Here is a 13321-nt window from a genome sequence, read left to right as displayed (position 1 = left end):
TCAGCCAGCTAGCCCTGGGATTATCTAATGCTTATTTCCCCTAAAATGATTTCTGAATTTTGAATTTTATTGTTATTCATGTTTTTATACTGTATTTTATGCTGTTTTTACAATTAAGTGTTTTAAATTTGTTCTTAGCCGACCTGAGCCCGGTTTTTGATCCGAGAAGGTCGGGGTATAAATAAAAAATTATTATTATTATTACTATTCCAACTCCACAGTTCTATGATTCACCTAAGCCCCAAAGTACCAGATGATGGATCTCATGTCACCTCGCGGTCTCCTATTCTCCAGGCTAAACATCCCCAACAGACCATTCCTCTGTTTCTCTGGAACGTGGCATGAGGCCATCATCTTCTGTTCAGCTACTGTGGCATTGGGTGCCCGCTCACACACCCACACACCCCAGTTTCTCTTCTTTCTTTAATGAACAAACTGCTATAAAGCCCCAAGATGAACCAATCTGTGGAGAGAGACAAAGACCATTTGACATTAATGGGCAGGATGGTTACGGATGTTGGCTGGTTGGCTTTTCAAATGTTTTTCCTCACTTTAAGAATTCTCACCAGAGCTCCTCTCTCTATCTCTCTGCCTCTCTCTCTCACACACACACGCACACAAACCACCGTTTTCTGAGTTATGAGGCCCATTGAAATGTCTTAGCCAGGAAGACACAATTGAAACAAATCTCTTTGACCCTCACTGCGTTTGGCCCTGTTGGGCAGTGGTAAGGGAGAAAAGGATTTGTGTTTGTAAGGAGCCACAAAAATGTCAAGGAGAACGCAGGAAAATCAGCTAGTCAGAGATAGCAGACACAACAATGCTGAGAATTAGGAAATGTGTGGGCTTTACGCACATTTAGAGCAGGGGTCAGCAAACATTTTCAGCAGGGGGCCGGTCCACTGTCCCTCTGACCTGGGGGGGGGGCAGACTATATTTTTTTGAGGGTGGGGATAAACGAATCCCTATGCCCCACAAATAACCCAGAGATGCATTTGAAATAAAAGCACACATTCTACTCATGTAAAAACACCAAGCAAGCCCCACAAATAACCCAGAGATGCATTTTAAATAAAAGGACACATTCTACTCATGTCAAAACACACTGATTCCCAGACTGTCCGTGGGCCGGACTGAGAAAGTGATTGGGCCTCATCCGGCCCACGGGCCTTAGTTTGCATACCCATGCTTTAGACCCTGGGCTCAATAGGTTCACAACGATGCCCCTTTAAATAGCTTAGGGGGATTAAGGAAAAACTGCAGCAATTTGTTGCAGACTCCCCTGCAAAGTCATGGGCCAAGCCAGGAGCGATTGGGCCAGATCTAGCCCCCAGGCCTTAGTTTGCCTACCCATGATTTAGAGGGTAAGCTGTTTGTTGGGTCTTCTTTCATTCTTTTCTTCCTCTTTAGCTTTACTCCATCTTCCCATATTTGTCCCTAGAGCTCATTCTTTGATCTTCCATTTCCTCCCCCCCCCCACTCCCCAAAACAGGGTTCAAAGGTGAACGGGACCACTGGCGAAGTGGGAGGACGATCTGCATCAAAACTCACGAGAGCGGGCAGAAGGAAATTGAGGCGTTTGATGCAGCCATCTTGCTGATCCGCAACCCCTACAAAGCACTTATGGCTGAATTCAACCGGAAATATGGAGGCCACATTGGGTTTGCTGCTCATGCCCACTGGAAAGGGAAAGGTAAATACGGGGATCCACCCCATCAGCTTCTATCTGCTTATTAAAAGATTATTTTTTAATCTACCTTTTAGGGCACAGTGTCCTCACAAGGCGGCGTGACAAAACTCTCAAAAGCACACAAGCACATAGTCTGGCCATATTCACACCACATATGTAAAGCACTATGGCAGGCATAGGGATGTGGGTGGCGCTGTGGGTTAAACCACAGAGCCTAGGACTTGCCGATCAGAAGGTCGGTGGTTCAAATCCCCGTGACGGGGTGAGCTCCCGTTGCTCGGTCCCTGCTCCTGCCAACCTAGCAGTTCGAAAGCACATCAAAGTGCAAGTAGATAAATAGGTACCACTCGGGCGGGAAGGTAAACGGTGTTTCCGTGCGCTGCTCTGGTTCGCCAGAAGCGGCTTAGTCATGCTGGCCACATGACCCGGAAGCTGTATGCCGGCTCCCTCGGCCAATAAAGTGAGATGAGCGCCACAACCCCAGAGTCGGCCACGACTGGACCTAATGGTCAGGGGTCCCTTTACCTTTACCTTTACACTGTCAAATAACTGCATCGTTGAATGCATTGCCAAAGTTTCAACTATCCATGATATAGCCTTAGGCTTAGGGTTTTTGTTTTGGTGGAAGAATGTTGCAGAAATGTGGAGACCTGAAATGTAAGACTAAAAGAAAAATGGAGAGAGCTGCAATGAACGGATCCAACTGTCCCTGGTTAAGACACAAACTGAATGAATTCCTGCCCCATGTCTTCACCCTTGCAAGGGAATTTAAATAGATTGCCCTGCAGAACTGCACAAGTTCAGCCAAAAGAAATAAAACCAGACTGGTTGCACTGGCAACTCCAGGCTTTAAAAATGCACCTAGTCAGCTTCTTGCTAGGTTGCTGCAGCTGTCAGTTGTATTACCATGTGGTCAGATGGGCAGATCTTTGATGCCCACCTTAGTGCCAGGCTGCAGACTTACCCTGCTCCTTTCCTTCCGATTATACTTTTCCTTCTGGCTCCCCCAAGCTAAAGTCTATGTGATTTTTACTTTATTAAAAAAAAAAAAAAAGTTCTGTGTTTTTGTTCCATGGCATTAATTTTATGATATCCCTTGGATCGGTTCCAAAGCAAAGTTTTATGTGATATGATTATGCAAGGTGAATTGTCCCGCTTCTGTTTAATGGAACAGAGAGTCCATTTAATAATTCAGAGGTAGGGGATAAAACACAGTTCAAGAGGATTAATAAGGGATGTGGGGAGGGGAGGGTGGACAAGGTTGTCTTTTCCTCAAGGAGGCGAAGGCGAAAAGTTCAAGGGTCCAAACTTTTCCTGCACCGCAAATGAGGCATCGGGCCCGTTACAGTTGCAAACGGAATTCTGGCAGATTATATCTGGTTCATTATCCATTTTATCACCCGTTTTTAATGTGAGGATCAATTAGCAGGAAACCTCAGGGGTAATTGAAAGATTTCCTCTCCTTCTTTTCTAAAGCAAGGGAGCATGTTTAACTGAGCCCAGGACCTGGTGGCTAACGGAGCAGCTTGCTAATGAGATCGTATCAATCATCAACAAAAAGACCCTAGCCAGGAAAGGCCTTTTCTTAGGGAATGATGCGTTTATGGCAACAGGGGTAAGGTAGACATGATGAGATGACCCTCCCAATCAGCCCCTCCCCCCCGAAAGAGCATTGACTATATTAGACCCACGTCAGGAGCTGATCTGCCTGGAGCCAATAACTCATTCTTCTCTGGGTTGCTGCCCTGGTAGTGAGGCTGGAGCAACCCTTATAAACGGGTTCCCAGGTACGTAGAAACAAAGAATGGAAGAGTTGGGACGGATCCCAAGGGTCTTTGAGTTCTGCAATGCAGGAATCACAACATGAATGATTCCAGCCAACCAAACTGGTTATTATTCATTATTATTGTTGTTGTTGCATCTATAACCAACTTTCCCTCTAAGCAGCTCAAGGTGGCTATCATCTTCACTCTGCTTATCCACACTTGAGGAACCTCAGAGCTCCAATATAGTCCTACTTCAGAACATCTCTACAAGAATTCAGGCTTCCTTTTCATCGTTGGGCTCCTTTATCCAGCTTGCTACTCCAGATTATGTTCCACCAATCTCCTGTAGGTTTGCCCCAGACCCTGGGACACACACACACACACACACACACACACACACACACGTGGGGTGCCACAGGGTTCTGTCTTGGGCCCGGTCTTATCCAACATCTTTATCAACGACTTGGATGATGGACTCAAGGGCATCCTGATCAAATTTGCAGATGACACCAAACTGGGAGGGGTGGCTAACAACCCAGAGGACAGGATCACACTTCAAAACGACCTTGACAGATTAGAGAACTGGGCCAAAACAAACAAGATGAATTTTAACAGGGAGAAATGTAAAGTATTGCACTTGGGCAAAAAAAAATGAGAGGCACAAATACAAGATGGGTGACACCTGGCTTGAGAGCAGTACATGTGAAAAGGATCTAGGAGTCCTGGTTGACCACAAACTTGACATGAGCCAACAGTGTGACGCGGCAGCTAGAAAAGCCAATGCAATTCTGGGCTGCATCAATAGGAGTATTGCATCTAGATCAAGGGAAGTAATAGTGCCACTGTATTCTGCTCTGGTCAGACCTCACCTGGAGTACTGTGTCCAGTTCTGGGCACCACAGTTCAAGAAGGACACTGACAAACTGGAACGTGTCCAGAGGAGGGCAACTAAAATGTTCAAAGGCCTGGAAACGATGCCTTATGAGGAACGGCTAAGGGAGCTGGGCATGTTTAGCCTGGAGAAGAGGAGGTTAAGGGGTGATATGATAGCCATGTTCAAATATATAAAAGGATGTCACATAGAGGAGGGAGAAAGGTTGTTTTCTGCTGCTCCAGAGAAGCGGACACGGAGCAATGGATCCAAACTTCAAGAAAGAAGATTCCACCTAAACTTTAGGAAGAACTTCCTGACAGCAAGAGCTGTTTGACAGTGGAATTTGCTGCCAAGGAGTGTGGTGGAGTCTCCTTCTTTGGAGGTCTTTAAGCAGAGGCTTGACAACCATATGTCAGGAGTGCTCTGATGGTGTTTCCTGCTTGGCAGGGGGTTGGACTCGATGGCCCTTGTGGTCTCTTCCAACTCTATGATTCTATGATTCTATACACACACACACACACACTAAAATCTGTGTCTTGTTGCCTTCTTATTTGTTCAAGTATAAGAGGGCTCTGTCCTCTTATCTCTGTTCCCTCCAAACCCGTAGCAAGGGTGTAGACATGGAGCAGGAATTCATTCAGGTTTGTGTTTTAACCAGGGACAAATGAATCTGTTTATTGCAGCTCTCTCCATTTTTCTAGCCTTAAATTTCTGCTCTATGTGCAGCTGTTTTAAACTGTTTTCATGGATGATTTGATTGTTTTGTTCCTTTTGGTTTTTTTCTTGTAATATAAATTTTATGTGGGGGTGCCGGGGGTGGAAAAAAGCAACTTAAAAAAATATTGTCTTGGGTCTCAGGAAGCTAAATATCTCTGGCCCGCCTCCCACTCGTACCTTTTTGAAGCTGAGCTGATCCAGCTCTGTTCAGAGACTAATAATAAATAATAAGTTTTTATTTATACCCCACCCTTCCCGGTTCAGAAAACCGGGCTCACAGCGGCTAACAACAAATTTAAAACACTTAATTGCTACAACTACCTCATTTCTACCATCATGGACAAAGGGCAAGCTGTTTCTAACGTGTGTCTGTTGTGGGTCCCATTGCACTTGGCACCAAATGTGCTCAGAATCCCACCCTGTGTCCTGCTGCTGATTAACAGGATGCCCCCCTCTCTTCTTACAGAATGGCCAGAATTTGTCAAGAACTATGCCCCTTGGTGGGCGACGCACACCCTTGACTGGCTCAAATACGGCAAAAACGTCCTGGTGGTGCACTTTGAGGACCTGAAACAAGACCTCTTCATTCAGCTGAAGAGGATGGTCAGCCTCTTGGGCATCGCAGTCCTTGAGGACCGTCTTCTGTGTGTGGAAGGCCAGAAGGATGGGAACTTCAAGCGATCCGGGCTCAGGAAGTTGGAATACGACCCCTATACCCTTGAGATGAGGAAACTGATCAATGGCTACATCAAAACAGTGGACACGGCCCTGAAACTCAGAAACCTCACAGGGGTACCAGAGGACTATTATCCAAGATGATGGTCGTGTTGGGTAGGGACATCTTTTGGCTGGGAGGAACGGGATCTGCCCAGGCAGGTGCGGCTTGGTTTCACCTGGCGAGTCACCATTTCCACCCAGTGGGTGGCCCTTTTTTGGACTTCTGCTGCTCGCTGTTAACGAATCCCCTTGCATGAGCAAAAAGCAGTCAACATCCACCATTGCCAGTAGAAGATGCCTTGGCAAGCCCGCCCACACAGATCTACGTTCACTAGGGACCAACATTAACATACAGTTGGGGGAGGTTTGCAAAATGAAGATAGATCTTTGCTGCTGCTGTTTGGAAGAGTGTTGTCTCTCCTGCCCCACTTCATAATACGGATCACCTCAGCTCTGTTCCAGATGGTTGCAGTACCCAGATCTTTGGGGCCACTGCAGAGGCGTCGCTGGGGCCTTAGCTGAGCCAGGCAGTGTTCTGTTCCTGGTCAAAAACCCATGGTCCATTTGGCTGCCCTGACACTCCTCAAGATTCAGGTCTTTCATTTGGACCTGGCTGGCACTTGTACGCACATCCTGGGTTCCTCTACTCTGTACACTTGAGCCTGGTTCACATATCTGCACACACCTGGTGACAGTAGGCTGGTCTCCTCATACAGTACAGTACGGTTGCAGACCTGAGGTGGTTGAGTGGGTTGTACCACTTTAAATTTCAGCTGGAGGATGCCATTTTTTAATTCCCTTCCCCGGGGGAGGGGGAAATACAACACACAAGTTCCTGATTTGTTGGTGGTTGGATAAAAGGTCAGGGATAAAAGGTCTCCATTCTCTTCCTGTTGTTGACTTCATTTTCTGCTTGTAGGGGAGCGTTCCAAAAAGTGTTACCATCCACCCTGAGCACCATCTACCTCCTCATTACAGGAAGCTGCCTTACATAAAGTCAGATTCTTTGTTTGGTTGAACCCAGGACCTTCTGTGCGCATGGCTGATGCACTAACAATGAGCTATGGCCCTTTCCCACATTCCCAGAGTTCCCTGGGAAGAGGGACGCATTGTTAAACCACTCTGGGAAGTGTAGATCTGCGAGGGGAATAGGGGTCTCCTCATTCCAGTCCCACTTACTGTATTTTTCGCTCTATAGGACACATTTTCCCCCTCCAAAAATGAAGGGGAAATGTGTGTGCATCCTATGGAGTGAATGCAGGCTTTTGCTGAAGCCTGGAGAGTGAGAGGGGTCAGTGCGCACTCACCCCTCGCTCTCCAGGCTTCAGGCAGCTATCCGCAAGCCTTCTGAGCACGGCAGGAGTTCCCGCCGGGCTCCGAAGTCTTGCAGATAGCAGCCTGCAGCCTGAAGCCCGGGGAGCGCAGCGCCAACTCCCACTGCGCTCCCCGGGCTTCAGGCAGCTATCCGCAAACCTTCGGGCTCCAAAGGCTTGCAAACAGCAGCCTGTTCTGGCGTCTGGGGTCGGGGAAGCTTGAGCTTCCCCCGTCCCAAGCCCCAAAAGCTCTGGGAGGCGGCGAGGTTGCGTGCAATTTTGCCGCCACTCCCGGACCTGTTCTGGGGGCTGGGGTCGGGGGAATATTTTTTTTTCTTTATTCCCCCCCCCTAAAAACTAGGTGCACCCTATGGTCCAGTGCGCCCTATGGAGCGAAAAATACGGTAACTACCTGGGCCAGACCTGCAGTTTTGCATGTCAGAATGGGCCATCGCCTTTTATCACATTCACTTTGGGGGCATCAAGGCTTAGTTCACAGGCCTCCATGTCCAGAGCTGTCCTTGATGATGTTTGGTGTGTGGCAGGTGTGTGGAACCTGTGACCCCTCCAGATGTTGGTGGACGACAGCTCTCATCCTCCCTGGCCATTGGCCATGCTGGCTGGGGCTGAGGAGACTTGTAATCCTACAAAATCCTGAGGGTTACAACAGCCTCATCCCTAACACATGGAATTCATGTATTCTGGGATGGATTTGGAAGCCGGGACAGGAACCCAGTCAGATGGATGGGCTACAAATAATAAATTATATTATTATTATTATTATTATTATTATTATTATTATTTAATTATCTTCCCTCCTATTCACTTTAGTAAGATCGGTGTTTAGTTTCGCAGAACTGAAAATATGCCACCCTTTGCAGCATTAACACAGCAACTTGGGGAAAAGCTGTGTAACTTTCTAGAATCATCCAGGATGCCTGTGGCAGACTGGATCTTCCCCTTTATTTATCCCTCTAAACAAAATAACAACAAGGAAGTCTGTAATGTAAAGATATAAAAATATTGTTTACTTACATAAAGTTGCAGACTCGATTCAAGCAGAAAATATCAGTGAAATAAGTAAATCAGGCAAAATATCCTTCTAGATTACAAAATAGATCACCTTCTCCCTACAGCTGCATGACAAGAGAGTGACTGTTCCTCAGGTGTGAGGAAATGATGAAGATTATCTTCCTATTGTTACCCTTCTCACCTGGGCAAACAGAGGATGTGACCTCACAGAGTGCCCTCTAGGAACTTGCAGGGAACTCTATGTGTCCTAACCCTTTTCTCACCTGACAAACATGGAATCTTATATTTATATTTTGAATCTCCCTTCCACGTGGCCAGTTGCAGTGGCAAAAGCTCACTACAATGACCTATGAAACTGATTAAATCACCAGCATCTATTGCTTTTTGCTTTCATACAACCTGGAATGAGGGCCTCTTAGGAGCCAGGAGGTAAAAAAAAGCCCAAAAATGATGAGGGTTGCAGAGACCTAGAAGAGAAAATGGCCTCCAGTTGATAGAAAATCCCCAGGTTGTGGCTCTTCCCTCACTATCATTTCTCAGTCTCTACAGAGCATCTCAAAAATGAGAAGCTTTTTGCAGTTCTCCTTTTTTCGCAAGGAGGTCGAATGAAATATACACAGAGTCGAGAGTGGATTTCATGCTCTTTATTCAGCTCATAGTGGTGAGGAGGAATGGAAGTTCCCCAGAATGTCTGCTTTATATACATTATTTACACAATGGGCCCCACGTGATTGGCTAATTCCGGGATTCACCTATAAGCCAATCAGGTTGCGGATTCACTTCCACCTGGAGCTGGATTGGGTGGCTCCTGTGGACCAATCAGACTGCTGCATTCTGAATCCTATTGTTCTAGGGCCAATCAGACTGCTGCATTCTGAATCCTATTGTTCTAGGACCAATCAGACTGCTGCATTCTGGACCTATTGTTCTAGGACCAATCAGACTGCTGCATTCTGAATCCTATTGTTCTAGGACCAATCAGACTGCTGCATTCTGAATCCTATTGTTCTAGGACCAGTCAGACTGCTGCATTCTGGCTCCTATTCAACTCAGTACATAACAGTGAAGCAAACTGTATTTGCAGGGTCAGGGGGGAAGGAAGCAGCCAGGAATGGAAATCTCTGCCCACCATCCAGTGCATCTCAGATGGAGATGAGGCGCAGGACAAACAGGCCCCACTTCCCAGCTTGACGCCTCCTGCCCACATTGGATGTAGACGCAAAAGCCATATGTCGAACCCGGATTCTTTTCTCTCTCCAGTTAACTTAGATCCGAAGTCTTGGCTGCACAATTCTCTCTCCATGTTCAAGGACAGCAAAGATATTTCTGCTGCAATGACGGATGTTGCAAGAGAACTCTATTTTTTTAATGCACCTTCGTGGGGGGCGGGGGGGACTCACAGACCGTTTGCACTGCTTGGGGCTGCTGCTGCTGCTGCTGGGTTGTGTCGATGCTGCTGTCTACATTGGCTTCTTATTTCCTCTTGCTTTTCTTTTATTGTTTTGATATTTGACCAAAAGGCTCCAACAGAGCTCCTGCGCTCCTGAATGTATTTGATAAGGAGCAACAGCAAAGTTATTGTGGGGGGGGGCAGGGGAGTGTGGGGTGTTTTATTTTTGTGTGCTTTGAGCCTTTGTGAAGCAAGATTATTTATGGGTTTTCTTTGTTTTTTGGAGACCAAATAGTTGTAGTGAAAACGATATGATTTCTACCTTTCCCCTTCATTCGTGGGGTAGCCCCAAAGCTGCCGGACTCTCTCAACAATCCTCAGGTCAAATGCCGCTCATTAAACAAACGTTTTCTTAATATTTCTACTGTGTGCTTGGGTGTCTTTTGTGAAGTGCCCCAAAACGCCAGATGTTTGCTCATTCTGATGTTAAAAAGTGCGCCCTGTGGAACTATGTAGCCCAAGTGCCGGGGGGGGGGCGAAGCATTCCCCCTACACAGCACCCTCCAAGTTTCCTTATTTTCCAGGGACAGTCCTGGATTTACAGAAGCCATCCCAGTTTCTCATTTGATCCCGGAATGTCCCACTTTTTTCTTAGGACGTCCCTTTTTGATTGGAGAAATGTTGGAGGGTATGGTGGTTGTTGTTGTTTAGTCGTGTCCGACTCTTCGTGGACCAGAGCACTGCCTCCCGCAGTTTGGTCAAACTCATGTTCGTAGCTTCGAGAACACTGTCCCACCATCTCGTCCTCTGTCGTCCCCTTCTCCTTGTGCCCTCCGTCTTTCCCAACATCAGGGTCTTTTCCAGGGAGTCTTCTCTTCTCATGAGGTGGCCAAAGTATTGGAGCCTCAGCTTCAGGATCTGTCCTTCCAGGGAGCACTCAGGGCTGATTTCCTTCAGAATGGAGAGGTTTGATCTTCTTGCAGCCCATGGGACTCTCAAGAGTCTCCTCCAGCACCATAATTCAAAAGCATCAATTCTTCGGCGATCAGTCTTCTTTGTGGTCCAGCTCTCACTTCCATACATCACTACTGGGAAAACCATAGCTTTAACTGTACGGACCTTTGTTGGCAAGGGTATGGTAAGAGGTCCCTATTTTCATTGGAGGATATGGAGGGCTATCAATAATGAAATAATAATAATAATAATAATAATAATAATAATAATAATAATAATTGAATAGGACGTCCCTATTTTCATTGGAGAAATGTTGGAGGGTGTGGAGTTCTCCGACCCCCTAACCATTTGAAGGCAGTCCTACAGGGAAGTTTTTGAATGTTTAATATTTTATTGTCTTTTTATATATATTTGCAGCCACCCAGGATGACTGGGGCCACCCAGTCAGATGGGTAGGGTATAAATAGTAAAAGTATGATGATGTTGAAGCTGATGATGATGGAATAGGACACCCCTATTTTCCCTGGAGAAATGTTGCGGGGAGTGCCTCTACACCATGCAAGTAGGAACGAGAGCATAGTCATGTACATCTTTGCCACTAGAGGTCCATGTTTCCTCGGTGGTTCGGAGTGCCTTTGGCCAGCTTTGTCTGGTTCTCCAGCTACAACTCTTCCTGGACAGGGATAGCCTGACCACTGTAGTCCAGGCACTGGTAACCACAAGGCTTGATAACTGCAACGTGTTATTTGCGGGGCTCCCCTGGGAGCTGGTTAGGGCTCCAGGTAGTGCAGAAAGCAGTGGCCAGATTGCAGGTGGGGACATCTAGCCAAGAACATGTGACGCCATCGTGGAAGCACCTGCATTGGTTGCCTACCTACTACAAAGCTCCAAACAACTTAAGTCCATGGTCCACCCTGCTATCCCAGCTCAGTCGTCAAGATCATCGTCAGGAATGACATTGGCCATTCCTTGAGTTGCAGTAGCTTCCCTGTCCCCACGGAAGTTCACCTGGCGCCTTCAGTATACAGTGGTACCTCGGGTTACAGACGCTTCAGGTTACAGACGCTTCAGGTTACAGACTCCGCTAACCCAGAAATAGTGCTTCAGGTTAAGAACTTTGCTTCAGGATGAGAACAGAAACCATGCAGCAGTGGCAGCCGGAGGCCCCATTAGCTAAAGTGGTACCTCAGGTTAAGAACAGTTTCAGGTTAAGAAAGGACCTCCAGAATGAATTAAGTTCTTAACCCAAGGTACCACTGTACACCTTTAGGTGCCAGGCAAAAACGTTCCTTTTTAACCAAGCCTTTGGCTGATTTGATTGACATCCTATGCCCTTTTAAAATGTGGTGTTTTTTTGGGGATGGGGGAAATTATTGGGTTGTTGTTTTTATTTTGATTATATATTTTGTGGTTTTATATTTTGATTTTGTTCTGTGAACCACCCTGAGACCTCCGGGTATAGGGCGGTATAATAATAATAATAATAATAATAATAATAATAATAATAATACAGTGGTACCTCGGGTTACAGACGCTTCAGGTTACAGACTCCACTAACCCAGAAATAGTACCTCGGGTTAAGAACTTTGCTTCAGGATGAGAACAGAAATCGCACGGCTGTGGCGGGAGGCCTAATTAGCTAAAGTGGTACCTCAGGTTAAGAACAGTTTCAGGTTAAGAACAGACCTCCAGAACGAATTAAGTTCTTAACCCGAGGTACCACTGTAGCCGAAAACTTTCCTAGTCTGGCTCTCACACTGGTTATGGAAACCGCTTTCATGGCTAAAAGAGTCTACTTTGGCCAGATGTATCTGATGAAGACTTTTAAGAAATATGCAAGTCTTTAAGGTTGCCACAAGACTCGTTCTTTGCTTTTCCGGAGCAGGTACGCGTACCAACCTCTCTGAAAGTCGCCCAGGGAGCTTAGCATTTTCAGCGCAAATTTCTAGCAACCCTGTCTCTACCCTATCGAATTAGCATGGGTGGTTCTGACTCCACTTACAGGATCCTAGCCATTTGAGTCCAGGGCGTGCATGGAATAACGCCGCCCACAGCTGTGGTTGTGTCACAAAACTCCGGTTCCACACAAATGTGCATTGAGAGAACTGGGTGTGAGTGTGTGGATTAAGTCCCCTTTTCGCACGGCTGCAATGTGGCTGAAGAGGCCAATAAGCCGATTGATGCTATCCTGGCTGATCTCTGAACCAAAAAAAAAAGGGGGGGGGGTCTTTCAAGGTCAGGGATAAGGTTATACCACGTTCAGGGAAAGGCAGATGGAGTTCCCTGCTGTCTTTTGTCTCCCTTTTACTTCTCTCTGAGCTGAACTCCCCCCTGCCATTTTGATTGTTTCCATGGAACCTATTTGGAATCTGGTGTATCAATGGATTTGGAATCTGAGGCCCACTGGTGTGTGTCCAATTACGGGTGTGTGTGTGTGATAAATATTTGTTTGCATTATACAGGTGTGCTCACCAAACTCACAAAACAGAAATGTTTCTTTAAAACTTAAATGACATTCTTTGCTTAATGGCAGGAAATCACAGGACATTAATATAAATGGGATATTTTATTGTTGTCGTTATCCAATCAATTAACTTTACAGGTTATCAACACAACGCTCATCTTGATGAAGAAAAATAGAACGTTCTTGTCTTAAATGTTACAAAGCCTTCCTGCGCCTCTCCTTCTCAAGAAATCTGGCTCCTGCATATTCCTGACATAATTACAAGCATGGCTTTCTGAGTTATAATCTTACAATCACAAAGATAACTTGGTTGAAACCATCGTTCTTCAAAAACAAGCATCTAGAGGCAAGTAAAGCTGCCTATTTTTCGTAGATGCTCAAGAACAGGAGCTCATCAGTCCCAA

General features: G+C 46.3%; 1 protein-coding gene across 1 annotated transcript in view; it reads left to right on the top strand.

Moving 5' to 3' along the window:
• Nucleotides 1–6929, top strand: part of WSCD2 (WSC domain containing 2) — a 91974-nt gene extending 85045 nt beyond the window's left edge. The window contains exons 8-9 of the mRNA XM_079987028.1: nt 1493–1693; nt 5514–6929. Of these exons, the coding sequence (XP_079843154.1) occupies nt 1493–1693; nt 5514–5866 (554 nt within the window). The 3' untranslated portion in view covers nt 5867–6929. The remainder of the gene's footprint in view (nt 1–1492; nt 1694–5513) is intronic.
• The last annotated feature ends 6392 nt before the right edge of the window (nt 6930–13321 follow it).

This window comes from Podarcis cretensis (genome assembly GCF_951804945.1).
Source record: "Podarcis cretensis genome assembly, chromosome: 8".
Lineage (NCBI taxonomy): Eukaryota > Metazoa > Chordata > Lepidosauria > Squamata > Lacertidae > Podarcis > Podarcis cretensis.
Note: the sequence above shows the minus strand (reverse complement) of the source record. Positions and strands in the feature narration are given on the sequence as shown.